The 20,613-nt window shown below is 48.1% G+C and overlaps 1 protein-coding gene across 5 annotated transcripts in view; it reads left to right on the forward strand.

Moving 5' to 3' along the window:
* ZNF384 (zinc finger protein 384) overlaps window positions 1-20,613 on the forward strand; it is a gene marked incomplete at its 5' end in the record, with an annotated part of 50,473 nt that overhangs the window by 17,999 nt on the left and 11,861 nt on the right. For all 5 annotated transcript variants that reach the window (XM_082268273.1, XM_082268274.1, XM_082268271.1 and 2 more), the window contains one exon: window positions 12,074-12,256. In XM_082268273.1, coding sequence (XP_082124399.1) covers window positions 12,074-12,256 — 183 coding nt within the window. The remainder of the gene's footprint in view (window positions 1-12,073; window positions 12,257-20,613) is intronic.

A 20,613-nucleotide genomic window follows, 5' to 3' on the forward strand; every position in this document is an offset into this window, starting at 1 on the left:
GCAACATTGTTTCCCAATACTATCCTCAAGTTCTCCACACACCCCTAGCAGAATGGAGTGGAATTACCTGTGTACCTAATAACCTGGGGACCCCAGAAATTAATTTCTAAAGTTCATTTTCTTTTTTTTCATCCATTGTGGGAAGTCTTTCACCTTTAGGTTATACTGCCGCCTATAGGAGGACTGAATAATGGCAAACAAAAGAAAGAGCCTTCCCTGCATGCAGCACACTCACAGATAAGGCGGACATTGCTAAAATCACGGGGCCCTCTGCTCCTAGAATCTGTTCTGTCATTGGCCAGTTCTTCTGCCCTTTTGGCTGAAGTTTTTTTCTGCCGTCGTGCTAGAATCTATGGCCTAAAATCATCCAGTTATTTGTTGACCTTGATCTCTATTTTTTTTTCTGCCTTGGTGGTACTAGGAGGGCCTATCCTTTTTTTTTTTTTTTTTGTTTGCCAGCGTCCAATTCTCTTTATTAAAAAGGACGGTTTGCATGATAATCCTGGGACCTAAAAAATGTATTCCAAAGGTGGCCTCTCAAACCACAGATTACACATCTTCTCTTTCGTAATGTGGTCATTGGCTAGCAGTGCACATTGGGCCTTACTGTTCCTCAGTAGCATGAAGGATGCCGGCTTCCTGGGCTTGTGTTTAATTTGCCACGTGCAGTAAGATTTTTGATGTCAGATGCCGGGCGCTGCATGAGGGCCATGCGAGGTTTACATAGAAACAAGCAGCTGAAGCTAGTGGCGAATGCACATGCTTGCAGAAAATTTTATCTCCCCCCTCTCTGCCCAAATACCGGACTGTGCCTCTAATGCATTAGCACTTGCTGGCGCGGCGCCTCTCCTCGGCCCTTGCTGGCGCGGGGCCTCTCCTCCCCTCGGCCCTTGCTGGCGCGCCGCCTCTCCTCCCCTCGGCCCTGGCTGTCGCGCCGCCTCTCCTCCCCTCGGCCCTGGCTGTCGCGCCGCCTCTCCTCCCCTCGGCCCTGGCTGTCGCGCCGCCTCTCCTCCCCTCGGCCCTGGCTGTCGCGCCGCCTCTCCTCCCCTCGGCCCTGGCTGTCGCGCCGCCTCTCCTCCCCTCGGCCCTGGCTGTCGCGCCGCCTCTCCTCCCCTCGGCCCTGGCTGTCGCGCCGCCTCTCCTCCCCTCGGCCCTGGCTGTCGCGCCGCCTCTCCTCCCCTCGGCCCTGGCTGTCGCGCCGCCTCTCCTCCCCTCGGCCCTGGCTGTCGCGCCGCCTCTCCACCCCTCGGCCCTGGCTGTCGCGCCGCCTCTCCACCCCTCGGCCCTGGCTGTCGCGCCGCCTCTCCACCCCTCGGCCCTGGCTGTCGCGCCGCCTCTCCGCCTCTCCACCCCTCGGCCCTGGCTGTCGCGCCGCCTCTCCGCCTCTCCACCCCTCGGCCCTGGCTGTCGCGCCGCCTCTCCTCCCCTCGGCCCTGGCTGTCGCGCCGCCTCTCCACCCCTCGGCCCTGGCTGTCGCGCCGCCTCTCCGCCTCTCCACCCCTCGGCCCTGGCTGTCGCGCCGCCTCTCCGCCTCTCCACCCCTCGGCCCTGGCTGTCGCGCCGCCTCTCCACCCCTCGGCCCTGGCTGTCGCGCCGCCTCTCCGCCTCTCCACCCCTCGGCCCTGGCTGTCGCGCCGCCTCTCCTCCCCTCGGCCCTGGCTGTCGCGCCGCCTCTCCTCCCCTCGGCCCTGGCTGTCGCGCCGCCTCTCCTCCCCTCGGCCCTGGCTGTCGCGCCGCCTCTCCTCCCCTCGGCCCTGGCTGTCGCGCCGCCTCTCCTCCCCTCGGCCCTGGCTGTCGCGCCGCCTCTCCTCCCCTCGGCCCTGGCTGTCGCGCCGCCTCTCCTCCCCTCGGCCCTGGCTGTCGCGCCGCCTCTCCTCCCCTCGGCCCTTGCTGTCGCGCCGCCTCTCCTCCCCTCGGCCCTTGCTGGCGCGGCGCCTCTCCTCCCCTCGGCCCTTGCTGGCGCGGCGCCTCTCCTCCCCTCCCCCCGGCCCTTGCTGGCGCGCCGCCTCTCCTCCCCTCGGCCCTTGCTGGCGCGCCGCCTCTCCTCCCCTCGGCCCTTGCTGGCGTGCCGCCTCTCCTCGGCCCTGGCTGTCGCGCCGCCTCTCCTCCCCTCGGCCCTGGCTGTCGCGCCGCCTCTCCTCCCCTCGGCCCTGGCTGTCGCGCCACCCCTTGGCCCTGGCTGTCGCGCCGCCTCTCCTCCCCTCGGCCCTTGCATGCGGCCGGCGCCAAGGGGTTAAAGTGTCAGACTTGGTAAATGTAAATCGGAATCTTACTGTACGTGGCTGCTGTTAGAGGCCATAAGATAAGTGATTTAAGCGATTTTCATGTGATGATCTGTAGGTTGTGAAGTTACACAGGGAGCGTTTCCATTCAGACATTGTGTCAGTTGTCTCCTTACCTTTCCATGTACACAACACCTTCTGTATATTGTCATGTGTCACACACACAGGATGCGTTTGTTGTTTGTAATTCTGTTTATCTTGTGTGTCGTCCATTCTCATGTAATCCTAAACTGCTCTTCATTAAGTTTAATATAGAGATGATCCTCGTTTCCTTCCATGCTGCTACTCCATAGCTTCTCCCCGCTCTCCTCTGTTATCTGCTCCTATCTGCCTTTCTTCACTGTCATAGGAGCCTCCTTCCCACAAGATGAATATATATATTGTACACAGATGAAAATGTGACTGTCCAAGTGACAGAACCAGAAATATAGCAGACATTGTAGCTGTCCAGCAATGCCATAGGATGTCAGGATTACCACACAGGAACTGCTGAACACAAAATACTAATAATATGAGTGTTCTCCGCTTCTCCACCAACGCTCGTCATATAGAACAGCATTGCTGTATACAGCTGTATTCTACCACTTCCAGGTTTGATTAGCTTATATCTTTGTCTGCAGATGTGCTGTTTACATAAAGATATAAAAAAAAAAAATCTGACATGGCTTAAAATGTATAAATTAAAGAAATGCTTAAAGGATAAGTTCACCTTTGGGGAACATGTTATATGTTCCACCTGATTTTAGGGTGGCACATGTAACATGTTCCTATTCCGCCCCTCCCTTTGGTAGAAGTTCCCCGTAAACAGCTCGGCCATGTGGGGCTCCACCCACACAGCCGCATCATTTATACACATTGTCTATGTATTAATTTATGCCTGGCACCTTTTAAATCCCTCTAATCCTACCCCTGTTTCTCCTGAGGTAGCAGGAGGGGTAGTTTGTTCCCATTTCCATAATTTATACACGCTGCTCTGTGTGTGAATGAACTACAAGTCCCAACATCCTTAGCGGCTGTCAGCTTGTAGTTCTCAATGCACTGCCACAGCACTGTGGTAGTTCATTGAGTCTTTCCTTCAACGCGTTTCGGCTTCCCTATATAGGATATACAGGCAAGCCCATACACTGACAGTGTGCAGGAGAGCTGTATGACATCAGTGATCTGCTGATCGGTGGTACCGTGCTTTACAGGCTCCTACTACAAAATATAATAAAAAAAAAAATTTACCTGCAAAAATATGTGAATTAATTTTTAATTTTTTTTTATAGAAAGGGGAACTTATCATTTTAACCCCTTTACTACCATTATCTGGGCAGACTATGTTTGTGTGCTGAGAGCATGCTGTCTGTGTGCTCCCAGCACAGAGACCGAGCAGTAAATGACCGCTCCTGGTGCCTGCTAATGGTCAGAAGCTGGTGGGACTGGCTTCTGATCATGTGACAACAGTGGTCTTATCGGCTCATCTTTTTTTTTTTTTTTTTAAGTGACATCATGGGGGGGTGGGAGAGGATTAAGGCGGAACTGCACATGTTGCGCTAAAATTCTCTTTTAATACTTGAAATCAGTGTTGTGGTCTGTAAATTTGGGTTCTCAAAGGTTGGGTTGCTCACATGGATCACTCTCTCAGGGTCCTTTAGATGCTGGGACTGGTATCTTTTTGAATGCAGAGGTGACCTCTAGGGGGGGATTTATTAAAACTGGAGCCATCAGAACCTGGTGCAGCTGTGCATGGCAGCCAATCGGCTTATAACTTCAGCTTCTTCAATTAACCTCCATAGCGGTAATCCTGAGTGTGGCTCGGGGGTTAATTTTCAGTACCAAAAGCAGTAACCCCCGAGGCACACTTGGGATTACCCTGTAGTGATACTTACCTTGTCCCTAGGATCCCCCAATGTCCTCCGGCCTATGCTGGTGTTCTATTAGAATACCGCTACCTCTGCCCAGGGGAGGACTGGGGCAGGGGGGGCAACCACCCCCATGGGCCACTCTAATGCTCCGTAAAAAGGCTGCACCGCTTCTGCCACAGACACGCCTAAAGGATTCCTGGTGAAGAGAAATAAAAAGTCCTGGTCACTGAACTACTGAGTGCGGGTTGAAGACCAGGACAGAGAGCAGCCCCCCCCCCCCACCCCCCCACCCCCCCACCCCCCCCGGGATGGATGGTGTAAAATGTGTCTGAGCAGAGGCCGGTTCCATGCCCCTCTGGAGACTCTTCTGCCCCCTGGCAGCCCCAACCGAGCTGACCCAGCTCTCCCGACCCCCCCCCCCTCCCGGCCTGATTCAGCCAGTGAGTAGAGAGTACCTGGAGTGGACCTTCAGCCTGGAATGGGGGTCAGGAGGAGGACGGGAAGAGGGAGAGTGGGGGGGGGCGAGTCGCTGCACCATGGGCCTCTCGTTTGTACTTGGGTTAGGGGTTAGGGCTAGGGTTGCCTATTACCAGGATGGTTTTGACACAGGAAATTGGTCATGGACCCACCCCTAAGGTCAGAAGGTGTTGCCAGTCTGCCCCTGCCGCTGCCTATCAGATTCTGCAACCAGAAGTGACGTTCGTACAAGAAAACTTACTGCTCATGCACCATGCGTTCCAACATGGGCACTATGTGTTCCACTAGCTTTCCATGTGACAGAACACAAAGCAGCGGCAGACATCTTCTTACACCCGTTGAATTTCAGATTGATTTTAGCAGAAAAATCACCTTATATACTGAAATAGACTATTTCACCGTTCACTATATAATCAGTTTGTCCCTGAGCAGGGTGTACCAAGATGGCCGTCTCCACCTTCTACCGGCAGGTTTCTCGCTATATTTACTATATTTCAATAATAATAGAAATGTAATACTGGTATTCAGTCTATAAGGTCAGTTTTCTGGTAGAATAAATCCAAAATTCAAGACTTGCGTGGGTGTGAGAAGATGTCCACCGCTGCTTCGTGTTCTGTCACATTAGGAAAGCTATTGGAACGCCTAGCGGCCATGTTGGAACGCATGGGGCATGCGCAGTAAGCTTTTCTTTCCGAACCTCACTTTCTGTTGCAGAATCTGACAGGTAGGGGTATTCTGATAGAATGCAGAATCTGACAGGTAGGGGTATTCTGATAGAATGCAGAATCTGACAGGTAGGGCTATTCTGATAGAATGCAGAATCTGACAGGTAGGGGTATTCTGATAGAATGCAGAATCTGATAGGTAGGGGTATTCTGATAGAATGCAGAATCTGATAGGTAGGGGTATTCTGATAGAATGCAGAATCTGATAGGTAGGGGTATTCTGATAGAATGCAGAATCTGACAGGTAGGGGTATTCTGATAGAATGCAGAATCTGATAGGTAGGGCTATTCTGATAGAATGCAGAATCTGACAGGTAGGGCTATTCTGATAGAATGCAGAATCTGACAGGTAGGGGTATTCTGATAGAATACAGAATCTGATTGGTAGGGGTATTCTGATAGAATGCAGAATCTGACAGGTAGGGGTATTCTGATAGAATACAGAATCTGATAGGTAGGGGTATTCTGATAGAATGCAGAATCTGACAGGTAGGGGTATTCTGATAGAATGCAGAATCTGACAGGTAGGGGTATTCTGATAGAACACCGGTATCTGTCTTCCGGGTTCCCTTCCCTGCGAGCGCCGCAACGCAGGTGGGCGGGAAATTAAAAAAAAAAAAAAAAGTACACAAATCATGATATGATACATTGTAATCTGTTAGGATTACATTACTGTATCAAATCATTTCACCTCAGTTTTATCCCCAGTGCCTTTCCCAGTGCCCTGCCTGCACTTTTACTGGTTTATTCCTTTTTTATTATTATTAATAATTTAATTATTTATTAATCTTTATTCACTTTTACTGTTTTTTCCTAAGAATTATAGGCCTAAAATATAAAACAGATTTCCTTGCAAAACAAAGTACCGCTTTGACATATACTGACACAATCAGACCGCCAGGGAGGTTGAGCTTTGACAAAACCTGGAAGCGGATCGCTTTCTATGCACAGCTGCATCACATTTTGCATCATGCAGTTTTAGTAAATCTCCCTCAGTTATTTTTTCAGTATTCAGGTGAACTTTTGCAAGTTCATGTTCATGTGCTTCCTGGTTAGTTTATGGGGTTACCATGGATACACAGTGGCAATCAATCCACATTATCAGTGTCCCATAATAACACATACACGCTGTTATAATGCACATTGCAAGGGGCAGGCCGATGATCTGTGAAGGGTTTGCTGAGACAGCTCAGTGTAAAGTGGAATTTTAGGTTGGGATTTGATAATGGGTGGATAGGCAGGATTTTTAATGCAGAAGAGATTTGCCGAATCTGACTGAATTTCTGCAGGAGTGACGTCATCTTCACCCAGCCAATGACAGCTCCCATTGATCAAAGACGCGGAAGCTGGCTGCCTGAAGATGCCAGCGGGGTCTTCCAGGCCGCTGGCTGGGACATTGGCTCCCTCACGCTGTCAATCAGTCAATTAGCCAATCAGGAGAGAGAGGGGACGGGCCTTGTTCACACCATGTGCAGAGAGGTCAAGGGCACCAAAAAAAAAAAAAAATTGTTCTCTATGTGCCGTGTCCACCCCACAACACTGGTATCACGTGCAGATTTTTTTCTGCGCAGGAATCTGCAACTTGTATGATGAGTTCTGCGTGGTAAAAAAAAAAAAGCTGCAATGACATCAACAATGCGGTGTGAACAGCACACATACCTGACATGCATGAAAACGAAAGTCAACATGCAAAAAAACTCACTGAAACGCACATAAAAACAAATGTTTCTGCAAGTGAAATCTGCTGGGTTTTCCCATTGGTTTTCATGCATGTATGGTGTGAACAAGCCCCCAGTCATTTCTAAAGGAATGCAGACGTTGTGAATTTCCTCATTGGAACACTAGAAGTGTCACAGCTAAAAATAATAAAAAAGTTACTCCTATTCAGACTTACTCTGAACATTGATATCATGAAACGGCTATTTCTTCAGAGCAGAAACCGGTAGGAATCAGCAACAAAGTTTGGTAAAATCCCTGCAATGTACATTGATTGTCCAGAGGACTTTTTTTTTCAACAAAAGTGAAGTTACTTTTTAACAATTCCCGCCCAGCCTATAGGTCAGTGATGGGGAACCTTGGCACCCCAGATGTTTTGGAACTACATTTCCCATGATGCTCACCTACACTGCAGAGTGCATGAGCATCATAGGAAATGTAGTTCCAAAACATCTGGGGTGCCAAAGTTCACCATCACTGCTATAGGGGAACAATGCCAGGGCCGGCCTCTCTTCCATCTGGGTGGACCAGCGGTGTGATCTGTCACTGGCTGCATCCACTGGACACAGCCAATGACTGATCACTGTACCAGTCCGCTTCCTGTACCATGTGACCACTGTAACCAATCAGCAGGTCACATGACCATTAAGAGCAATGGGTGGCTTCCTTTTTCTTTTTTACACGTACTGTCACCAGTCAGTGTCCCTAAGTACCACCACACCCGTTATATGCTGTAATGTTCAGTATGTTAAAAAAAAAAAGAATAATTTAATTTTTCTCTTTATTTGTACTGTCCTGGCATTTGTGGGCCTCAATAAATTATTATTATTATATAGGATTTATATAGCGCCAACAGTTTACACTGCGCTTTACAACTGAGAGAGAGAAATGAGATCGGCCATCAGTACATCGGGATTGGTTGATTTTCAGATATATATCTGATAGTTTGTGGACTTTATAACTTTCCTACTGACTAAATAATATACACTGATTTGTGTTATTTTCACCAAAGAAATTGAGCAGAATATATTTTGGCCAAAATTTATGAAGAAAGATTTATTTGCAAAATTTTATAACCGAAACAAAGAAAAACTTTTTTTTTTTTTTTTTTTTTTTTAAATTTTCAGTCTTTTTTTAAAAAAAATTTTTAGCAAAAAATAACCCCCCCCCCCCCCAGTGGTGAATAAATACCACCAATAGAAAGCTCTATTTGTGTGAATAAATTGATAAAAATGTCACATGGGTGCAGTGTTGCATGACCGCGCAATTGTCGTTCAAAGTGTGACAGCTGAGAATTGGCCTGGGCAAGGAGGGGGGAGGGGAGTGCCCGGTATGGAAGAGGTTAAGACACTATGCACAGGCCTTGGTGTCTCCACTTATAGCAGTTTTTGTGTTCAGAGCCCTAAACCCTAGATCAGGGATATCCCCAAACTATGGCCCTCCCAGTTCAGGAACTACAACTCCCATCATGCCTAGCCATGTTGGTGAATGTCAGAGTTTTACAATGCCTCATGGGACGTGTAGTTCCAGAACACTTGGAGGGTCGTAGTTTCGAGACCCTTGCTCTAAGGTAGGGATCTTCAAACTGTGGCCCTCCAGTTGTTCAGGAACTACAATTCCCATCATGCCTAGTCATGTCTGTGAATGTCTACAATGCCTCATGGGATGTGTAGTTCTGTAACAGCTGGAGGGCCGTAGTTTGGGAATCCCTGTTCTAGATTATCCGGCATGCAGTTTACATTTGTAGATACGCATTTCGTAAATGCAACAACTGACTGAAACCTTCAGCATTATTCTTCTACCATTTGGTGTTTGCAGCTCCCTTTTGGTCACATGGCTCTTTTTCATGAATGGTCTTTTCTGCCTCTTTCCCGCCTTACTCTGGCTGGCTTTATCTTTGCTGTTACCCACTAGTCCCTGTGGCCCGGCTTCTTCACCTCTGCTTCCCCTAGCCTGCCATGGCCTTTGTTTTCCTGCATTGTGTTTGCTGTGCTTCCTCCTGCACTCAGTCCTTGGCTTATTGTATAAAGCATAGATGTAGTGCGATCTCATCATCTAACCAAGCTGAGCCATCTGTTCTGTAGTGTTGTGTGTTTTCCCAGCATTCCTGAAACCCCTTTTTCATCCATCCATCCCCATGTCCCTCCCATAGACGCAACATAAATGTCTTCTCTTTTGATTCTTCTAACAGCTGCTTATCCTTTTACCAACACCTTTCTTCCCTCCCAAAGTTTAGAGATGTAACACTCACTGTGCGCACACTTTTTATTTCCCCCCTTCACTGGACACAATATGTACTTACTTTATACAGGAATGGACCATGCACCACAAACACTGCCTTCACTGCTGCCAGATAGACAGCACACCAACACTGACCCCGGGGCACCGCAAGTCCAGCACAGTCATCGTAAATACATTTGGCTTCTATAATGTAGTGTAGTTTAAAGGGAAAATTAAAGTGTTACTGAGGTCAAGTAAAATAACAATTATCCTACTCACCTCCTCCCTGGGTCCCTTGGCGGCGATCCTTTCTCTTCTTTGTGTGTCCCCATAGCAAGCCGCTTGCTATGGAGGCACACTGTGTCTGCTCGCTCCCAAGCTGTGTGTCTATAGAGCCACGCTCCATAGAATTACACAGCAAGACTTAGCCCCGCCCCCCACTACCTCCTCACTGCCTTTGATTGACAGCTGCAATCAGCTCCTGCTGATGCTTGAGTGCTGTGTGAAAAAAGAGTGGGGGGGGGGGGGTGGGCATAGAAATGGAAAATGTTTTTAACTAAAGAGGTTGTAAACACTCTCTTGGAATTTGTAGCTATAGGTAAGTCTTTAATAAGGCTTCCCTATAGGTACTGTAAATATCTCCTAAAAATGTGCTCTGAAGGAACGCCCACCCGTGCCGTTCCTTCAGAGCCCTGTGCCATGAACGGCGGCTCCCGCGAATGCGCCAGGAGTGATGTAATCGCGCCTCCGGCCAATCAGATGTCCAGAAGACGCGAACCAGGAAGCAGGACGCCCGAACATGTTGGCCGTGTCACCGGTGAGCTGGCGGCACTGCGGGGGCTTCGTTCTAAGGTAAGAATTTCATAATGAGCTAGTATGCCATGCATACAAGCTCATTATGCCTTTGTCTTACAGGGTTTTTCTTTTTTTTTTTGGGGAGGGTTTACTTCCTCTTTAAAGAGGTTGTAAACCTCAGGAAAATTTTTTTAAAATAAAACCTGACAGACAAAGGCATAATGAGCTAGTGTGCATCGCATACTAGCTCATTATGAAATACTTACCTTAGAACGAAGCCCCCACATTGCGGCCTGCTCACCGGTGACACGGCCGACATGTCTGGCCGTCCTGCTTCCTGGTTCGCTGTCTCCGGCCATCTGATTGGCCAGAGGCACGATGACATCACTCCCACACGTGGGAGCTGCCTTTCACGGCACAGGGCTTTGAAAGAACAGCACGGGTGGGCGTTCCTTCTGAGTGCATGCGCCGATGAGGTCATCGGCTGCATGCAATGTAAATATCTACTAAACGGTGCAAGTTTATGAGATATTTACAGTACCCATAGGTAAGCCTTATTATGCCTTGTTTCCACTAAGCAGAACGGTTCACTCAGCAGGAGAGATGAGCCAGGAGCGCCGGCGGGGGCACCGGAGAAGAGGAGAATCAGGGCTGCTCTGTGCAGAGCAGGGAAGTATGATGACTTTTTTTTTTTATTTTTTTAATAAAAAGCTTAAAAGGATTGTAAAGGCAGAAGGTGCATTCTATGCATTAGGATAAAAAAACCTTCTGTGTGCAGGAGCCCCCCTAATACTTACCCGAGCCATTCTTTATCTAGCGATGTTGCAGGAGTGTCTAAGCTGCCCGGGACTCCCTTCCTCATTGGCTGAGACAGCAGCATGGTGCTATTGGCTCCCACTGCTGTCAATCAAAATCATTCAGCCAATCAGGAGTGAGTGGGGACGGGTTATGGTTCCATGTCTGAATGGACACAGGGAGATGTGGCTCGGCTCGGGTGCCCCCATAGCAAGCTGCAGGGGAGGGGCCCGGAGCACCGGCGAGGGACCCGGGAAGCGGAGGATCTGGGCTGCTCTCTGCAAAACCATTACAGAGCCGGTAAGAATAACATGTTTTTTTAAACAAGACTTTACAATCACTTTAAGGAGATGTTCACACGGGATTCAGCCGATGATGTCACCGGTGCATGCCCTCTGAAGGGACAGCATACCTGTCCCGGGGGCTCCCATGGGAAGGAGTGATGTCATCGCGGCCACGGCAATTCATACAGCTGGAGCCCTCAAACCCAGAAGATAGAGCGGGTGAAGATGGAAGCCCCAGGAAGCCATGACACCGCTGCGCTGGAGGGCTCCACGTACAGGTAAGTGTGTTATATAATGTGCTAGTATACTAGCATATTGTAGCATAATTCTGGGGAGGGCCCAATTTTTTATTTTTGGGGGGTGGGGTTTAGGGTGCGGTCTACTACTGCTTTAACATACAAAAGATTGAAGGGCCCTGGTAGTCTAAAGATGCATGTGTATGTATGTAGGTATATATATATATATATATATATAGATATCACTTGATCAGATCACAGTGATTATGCTGCTTCTGAATGGACATCTGCTGATTGATCTTTATGGGGGGGGGGGGGTCAGTTGATCCCTTTATGTTAGATTAGTGCCAGGCATACATGCACAATGCACAAACATGCATGTCTGTTTTGATCTCCACCTTTTTAAGGTCTTTAAATATGCAAGCAGCTTTGTTTTACACATGCAGCAAGGAAGATGAGTCCTGTGTGAGCTCCAAGACTTGGCACGGATTTGTAGTTAACTGATTGGCTGTCTTGGTGAATGCCAGGGGTGGAGGGAGGCAGTGTTTGGCTCACATACACCACCAGAAAAGTCACACTAGTATACACATTCATATCACCACGCACACGTCCCTTTTAAATATACTGACATAGCCAGCTATACAAGATTCATTGTCCGATTTGCTTCCACACCCAATCATTGTGTTGTCCTGGCAGGATCCATACGAAGGTGCATAATGTGGTGACCAAGCCCCACAAGTGCCCGTACTGCTCCAAATCCTTCGCCAACCGCTCCTACCTGACTCAGCACGTGCGCATCCACTCAGGTGTCAAGCCGTACAACTGCCGCTTCTGTCTGAAGGCCTTCCGCCAGCTCTCTCACCTCCAGCAGCACACACGGTAAGGGGGCCGGAGGAGAGAGCTGGGGGAGCCCCGACACCAGCATGTGCCCTCCCCCCCCCCCCCCCTCCCCTTCCCCTCCCCACCCATCTAACAAAGTACACAGTGGAAGCCCCACATCTCTATATGTTTGTCCTCTGTAGACTTGGGGGCTCATCCAGGGCTGGATCAATCCCAGGGAGCTAACGTGTACCCTCCCTCCCCCCAAAAAAATATACCCCTGACCTAGCAACTCGGCCTACAGGATGACTGTGCTACCTTAAAGTGCATCTGTCGTGAGTGACCAATGGTGGTTGCCATTGCTGACCACCTGAAAATACTAATTGCCTGACTGTCATGTATTGACTTGACTGTATGTTGGGTGTCACTGACCTAAAACAAACCTGCAGATAAAGACTTCTTGATACGGGTCGATGACTATGATTGTATTAAGGCTCCTGTATATCTTTCATGGCAGGTGTACTGTAAGGAGTAAACAAATGAGGTCCCTGCAGTAGAAGAGCCCTCACCTCTCTATAGCTGCCCATGCCTCCTCCTTTCCCTCTGTTTCAGCCTGTCCATAAGTGTCCTAGGTACGCCACCATGCTTCACAGTTTCTTCCTTTGCCCCTACGTTGCTCCAGAACTCAGCAGTGATGTAACGGTTGGAGGACTGAACTGTGGCATGCCGGGGGATACGGGAATCGGACACTCCCGGGAGTGCAGAATCTGGTGCAGCTGTCCATGGTAGCCAATCAGCTTCCAACTTCAGCTTTTTAAATGCAGCTTTGACAATACAACCTGGAAGCCGATTGGTTCCTGTAAAGAGCTGCACCAAATTTTGCACTCTCCAGTTTTAATAAATGAACCTCAATGGGTCAGATGTTGAGCCTTTAGCTGAGGCTTCATTGCTCAAACAGAGGGAAGGTAGGGAGACGCGGGGTGTCTGAGACGTGGATATAGATCGTCTTCTATGGCTGTGGTCCTCAACCCTGGCCTACAGGGCCCACTAACAGGCCAGGTTTGCAAGATAACTGAAATACATCCCAGGTAATATCATTCGCTGCTCAGTGATTGCAGTATTCTAGTTTGCATCTCCCCAAGGTAATACCTAAAATCTGGACTGTTAGTGGGCCCTGAGGACCAGAGTTGAGGACCACTGTTCTATGGTCTCGGACCTGACGGATTTGTTTAGAGGGGTGAAAAGTTCCATTAAAAATTAAATCTGGTTCCTAATTTTTTAGTAGGTATGTCCAACCCTGGACTAATCTGGTTCTCAGAACTTCTCCGTCTGTGGCAATTTAAGCTGGCCATAGACGGTTCAAATATCGGGCAGTTCAGCGCGGACTGGCCAAGATTTGAACCATGCATGGGCAGGCTGTACTCAGGACGGTCAATCGACTTTGGTACCACGATTATTGCTAGCTGCTGGTATAGCTGCTAGCAATAATCACTGTGCTCTCCCGGCGGGTAAGCCGTCCCTGCCGGGAGAACACAATGGCTCCACTGGAGGGAATGGAGATCCTTAAAAAATACTCCCCTCGGCCATGGTATACTTCAGTGCCTTAAATTTGCTTGGTTGCTATGGGCAACGTGACTGAAGCATTTTTTTTTTCTGTATCAGCACATTGGGGATACAGAGAATGTTATATTCTTCACCCCTTTGAAGGCCGGTCACCAAGCACAAAGGAAAACCTATCCTTCCTCCTTGTGCCTTCCATCCCTTCAGCCCACGGTTATTTAGGCTGGATACACACTATGCAACTTTTGTTTGGTTTCCTTTAGATTTACCTGCAACTATGTAATGCAAGTTCCTTATTGCATATAATTTGAAAGTGTTTAGGTTTGACCTCCTATTATATGGTTTTGGTAAATCTAAAGAAAATTGTATAGTGTGTATCCAGGTTTAGTGCCCCCAATGGGAAGGCCTCTCCCATGTTAGAGAAGACGGCCTGTAGGAATTGTATACTTTAATTTGTCTTCGTTGTAAAGGCAGAAGGTGCATTCTATGCAATAAGATAAAAAGCCTTCTGTGTGCAGCAGCCCCCCCCCCTAATACCTGAGCCCCCTTTAGATCCAGTCATGTTGCACGAGAGACTCTGCTTTCCTTGGCTCTCCCTCCTGATTGGCTGAGACACAGCAGCGAGCGCCATTGGCTTCCCCTGCTGTAAATCAATGTCAGTTAGCCCAGTTTTTCTCAACTCCGGTCCCCAGGGCACACTAATAGGCCAGATTTTGAGTATTACTTTGGGGAGATGCAGACTAGAATACTGCAATCACTGAGCAGCAAATTATATCACCTGTGATGTATATAAGTTTTCTTGCAAACTTGGCCTGTTAGTGTGCCCTGAGGACCGGAGTTTAGAAACACGGAGTTAGCCAATGAGGAGAGAGCGGGGGCGGCCAGGGCCACAGATCCGAGTCTGAATGACACACAGAGCAGCGATTGGGCTCGGGTGCCCTCATAGCAAGCCGCTTGCTGTGGGGGCACTTGGCAGGAGGGAGGGACCTGAGAAGAGGAGGATCGGGGCTGCTCTGTGCAAAACCAACTGCAGAGCCGGTAAGTGTAACGTGTTTGTTATTTTTAAACAAACGAACGAAACTTTAGTGTCACTTTAATGCTGCTGCACATAGAACTTATAGATGGGAGGTAAAGCTGAGCTCCAGTAAACTCCATTTTTGGAATGCAACATCATAAAAATGATTTTCCTGTAATGAAGACAATTGAGTTCTGACCGTGACACTTTTTTTATTTGCGCCACATGCAGTTTTTCAGGGCAAGCTTTAGGGGGGTGTCCCCTCTTCTTCACGGTCCAAGCAGTACTAATACACAAAGATTTAGCAGAATGTTAACAAAGCATTCCCTAAAAAAAATAAACAAAATGTACGCAGCAAAGGTAAGTACTGATTGGACCCCAATAAAGGGGACAACCCCCCCCCCCCCCCAAAAAAAAAAAAAAAGCTTTTCCTTAAAAATTGTATGTTAGCGCAAATAAAAAAAAGTATCACGGACCCAACACAATTGCGCAGATACGTCTACAATCACCTCAAGCAACCTGCAATGAAGAGTATCCTACCCCTGGCTGGCTATATCTCACAGATCAACACCACCAAATATGTGCGGCGCCATCTTCACATGTATAGTAAAAGTGCTCAAGTAAATGCTAAAATAAATTCATATACAATAAATCACATTAAAAAGTTCTGCATGCTACAAATAATTAAATTTAGTAAAGTTCACGAGCTTCAGAAAGTGCTCAGTGCTTCAAAGTGCCGCACTGTGTGCTCCTCTCCTTTTGAGTCCCCGCTCACCAGAACGGTAAGTTATCAGCACTTCCACAATCCGGAACCAGACAGACGGAATTGATGCCAGCAAGCCCTGCCCAACGCGCTTCGTCACTCTGCCGTCATTGTTAGCGGCCACTGGGCGGGACTTGCTGTCTTCCCTTCTATCTCGCTGGTTCCCATTCAAATAAGGGGACAGTTAAAGGAGAAGCTGTTTGATCTTGCATAAAACCAAAGCCCTGATAACTTACCGTTCTGGTGAGCGGAGACACAAAGTAGGGGAGCGCGGAGTGTTGCACTGAATCTATGAACTTTGAAGCACTGAGCACTTCTTGAAGCTCATGAATTTTACTAAATGTATTGATTGTACATGTATTCATTTGTAGCATGCAGCACTTTTTATTGTGATTTATTGTGTATGAATTTATTATTGCGCATAGTTTGAGTATAGTTTTACAATACATGTGAATATAGCACCGTACATATTGGGGGTGTTGATCTATCTCACGGATACTACCCTGAGCGGTGATCTTCTGGTGCTGCAGGGATAAGAAGCTGCGGCAGGAAAGGATCGCATTTGCCCTCCCCCTTCATCTCTCCTCATCCATTCACAAAAGGCTTTCTGTGCAAAAAGAAGTGTCGCCAGTGACTTCTTCACGGGAGTCGGTCTTCACGGGAGTCGGTCTTCACGGGAGTCGGTCGTCACGGGAGTTGGTCGTCACGGGAGTCGGTCGTCACGGGAGCCGGTCTTTACAAGACTCGGTCTTTACGGGACTGAGATTGAGCTCTGCAGTGGCTTCTTATTCCGTGTCACAATCCTGTGCAATGTCCTTTTTGTCTCTTTTGATTAGTTGGCTGCGCTTATGCTAATCAGGCAACATTTTCCTGGAAACTGTATATGGCGTCATAACCTCTGATACTGAACCTCGCCACACGGCAAATAAATTGGTAAACTGGAGTCAGAGGCACCAGTTGAGCGGCACCAACAATCTGCCCTCTTTGGAGCGCAGTATGCTCTGACATGACTACATATTACTACAGTGAGGGGAACCCCTGCTAATTTTGTACGTTTGCCCGCTGACAAAGAAATTATCAGTCTATAATTTTATTGGTCGGTTTGTTTTACCAGTGAGAGACCGAATAACAACAAAAATATCCAGAAAAAACGCATTTGAAAAAAGTTATAAATTGATTTGCATTTTAATGAGTGAATTAAGTATTTGATCCCCTATCAGCAAGATTTCTGGCTCCCAGGTGTCTTCTATACAGGTAATGAGCTGAGATTAGGAGGATTCTCTTACAGGGAGTGCTCCTAATCTCAGCTTGTTACCTGTATAGAAGACACCTGTCCACAGAAGCAATCAATCAGATTCCAATCTCTCCACCATGGCCAAGACCAAAGAGCTGTCCAAGGATGTCAGGGAGAAGATTGGAGACCTACACAAGGCTGGAATGGGCTACAAGACCATCGCCAAGCAGCTTGGTGAGAGGGTGACAACAGTTGGTGCGATTATTAGCAAATGGAAGAAACACAAAATAACGGTCAACCTCCTTCGGTCTGGGGCTCCATGCAAGATCTGACCTTGTGGAGTTTCAATGATGATGGAGAATGGTGAGGAATCAGCCCAGAATCTTCTCAATGATCTCAAGGCAGCTGGGACCATAGTCACCACCAAGAAAAAAAAACAATTGGTAACACACTACGTCGTGAAGGACTGAAATCCTGAAGGTCCCCCTGCTCAGGAAATCACATGTACAGCCTGTCTGATGTCTGCTAATGAACATCTGAATGATTCAGAGGAGAACTGGGTGAAAGTGTTGTGGTCAGATGAGACCAAAATCGGGCTCTTTGGCATCAACTCAACTCGCCGTGCTTGGCGGTGGGGATGGTGTTCTTGGGGTCACAGGCGGCATTCCTCCTTTTCCAAACATGGAGGTGGAAACATTATACTTTGGGGGTGTGTTTCTGCTAAGGGGACAGGGCAACCTAACATGCACATCAATTTATAACATTTTTGAAATGCATTTTTCTGGATATTTTTGTTATTCTGTCTCTCACTGGTAAAATAAACCAACCAATAAAATTATAGACTGATCATTTCTCTGTCAGTGGGCAAATGTACAAAATCAGCAGGGGGTCAAATACTCACTGTAGCAGCACATGCAGTGACTGAGGAAAGTGAGGCTTCGCACCTGGTAGCTCGATGTTTCATCACTTCTGCCTTCACCGCCAAACATTGCGTCACTTTAACACCCACAAATCATGTTCTGTTTCTATTTTTTATCCAACCCTTGTATTTTGTGAACGGACAAGGGAAGAGGAGGGGTGGATAAACAAGATCCTCCTCCCCCCCCCCCCCCCGTCCATTCACAGGAGCCTTCACTCCTGCAGTACAGGACAAGGGAAGAGGAGGGGTGGATAAACAACAGGATCCGCCCCTTGTCCATTCACAGGAGCCTTCACTCCTGCAGTACAGGACAAGGGAAGAGGAGGGGTGGATAAACAACAGGAACCACCCCCCTTGTCTATTCACAGGAGCCTTTACACCTGCAGTACAGGAAGATCACCACTCTGCGTAATATCTGATATCACTAAAGAGCAGATTTGTAGAGTATACAGCAGCCAGGCCGACATAGGATACTCTTCATTAGAGGCGTATTGATTGGCTGGTGCTGTATCCCAAAAAAAACAAATACAACGCTGGCATTCAGCTTTAAGCCAGGGCAGGGCAAAGGTCAGGATGCAAAATTTTAAATGAAAAAATTAAAATTAAACAGCAGGCCGCCACTACTAACATTTGGTTTTATCCTCCTGTTTATGATAATGGAAACATTTAGTCTTTAGCTTCTTGGAAGAGGACCTGTCACTTCTGAACCCCAATATTTACTCGGTTGTTTGAGTTATCCTTATTGCTCCTTTCACACCAGCACAATGATCGATTCTGCCTGTCCGTTTTCCAGGTGGACCCGATTGGACCACCCATTGTTCTGTATGTCTGCTGACCTCCGCCGGGACCCAATCCGCTTATCACAGACGGATGGGGGTACAATCGCCATGAATGAAGGTGGAAGTGGTAGGGGGAACCTTAAGTGAAGTTGCAGCAGAGCGTATTTTGCCCCCCCCCCCTGTGTAAAACGGCTCCCATATATGTATTTCATCTCTGTATTCAGCTGTTTGCCCGCAGTTCAGCTTTAGGCCGGGTACACATATGTGCAAATTGGATGCAGTTTTCACCACATCCAATTTGCATGACATGCGAGTATGACTGGCTCTTAATGGAGCCAGTTCACACATGTCCTTGGGCGGCCACAGTGCAGTTTCCAAAAGGGTCCTGTGCGTTTTTCGGTCCGGTTCAGGTGCGAATTTAGGCAAAAATTCGGACCTGACCCACACCAGAACCGGTAAACAGAAATGCACCAGACCCCAGGCTGGAAAACCACAGCTGCACATGTGCGAACCCGGCCTCAAGGTGACAACCAAGAACTGATATTACATCTACTTCAAGGTTATCCTCAGTATCTCCAAATGCACCCCATGGGCATCGTTTTCAGTCAGGAGCTGAACTATTTTTATGCAAAGAGGAAAATTCTGCAAAGTTAAGTAAAGCTGAACATTTAATCAGGATGGTATTGGTTGGCAAAGTGAAAATGGACTTTAATGGCACCACAAACTCATATATATCTATAAAAAAGTAAATGTTTTATTATCCATAAAAAAGTATTCAGTTTAAATGCACCGAAATGAAATTCTTGGCCGAATAATAATGAAATTCTTGGCCGAAGGCCGAATACCGAACGCGGTGTTTCGCATTTTTTCCATTTATTTTGCCAATTTTTAGGGGGCACGCTGATGGGCACATTTTATGTTAGGGGGCACGCTGATGGGCACATTTTATGTTAGGGGGCACGCTGATGGGCACATTTTATGTAAGGGGGCACGCTGATGGGCACATTTTATGTTAGGGGGCACTCTGATGGGCAAAACAAAACATTTAAATCAGCGTTGCTCTTAACATAAAATATGCCCATTAGCGTGCCCCTTAGCATAAAATATGCTCATCAGCATGTCCCTTAGCATAAAATAAGGGGCACGCTGATGGCCACATTTTATGTCAAGGGAGCACTCTGTTGGGCACATTTTTTTTCTTTTTTTTTTAAGGGGCACTTTATAGGGCACTTTATAGGGCACTCTAATGAGCATGGCAAGTGGCAACATATGGCAAAATATGCCAGTCTGCACACTAATGCTTGTGCAGCTACCGTATTCTCCCCCAAATGTGCTCCACATACCTGAACTGCAGCCAGGTCGGAGCCAAAAGCAGCGAACAGGGGGGCGGGGCGTGCACATAGTGTCACGCTCGCTGGACCTAGTGTGAAGGAGCCGCAGTCAGGAGCAGGGGGCGGGACGCGTGCGTGACGTCACACCCCCTACTCGCGGCCGGACCGGACACCGGCGGCGTGTGAGCAGGGAGCCGGGAGCCGCAATGAGGAAGGGGACTGAAGGACTCCTAGGTAGCGGGCTCGCGGTCCGGGCGGAAGCATCGAGCGGGCCGCCATTTAGTGACCGCCGCTGACATTGTTCGGCACAAATTTATTCGGCCTTTTTACTTATTCGGCCGAACACCGAAAGTGCTATTTTTTCTATTTTCGGCCGAATAATGTTCGGCCGCCGAACATTCGGTGCATTCCTAGTTTAAATCACATACAAAATATGATTGCTGGTACTATCAGCCCTGGTAGAAAATAAGTCCACCCCCCCATGAGGGTATTGGAGTCTCGGAAGGAACAATACCCTAACCATTTGATACATGGGGGGTAACTACTTCCAGTGATAAGGTCCAGCTTGCAGTCGTCCTCAACATGTTTCGCCATAAACTCACTTCTTCAGAAGCTTTATAATTAAAAGAGAAGTACAGGGAAAGTTTGTTTGGCTGTACTTCTGTGGATCACAGGAGTGCAGATTGTTCTGCACTCCTGTGACCCATTTTCAGCAGACAGTGGGCTGAAGCCCTCTGGCGGCTGACGGCACAGAGCCAGTCCAGGCTCAGGAAAAATCGCGAACATATGTTTGGGATCCGCCCACATGACTGGACC

Source organism: Pelophylax lessonae, assembly GCF_965119305.1.
Source record: "Pelophylax lessonae genome assembly, chromosome: 9".
Taxonomy (NCBI): Eukaryota; Metazoa; Chordata; class Amphibia; order Anura; family Ranidae; genus Pelophylax; species Pelophylax lessonae.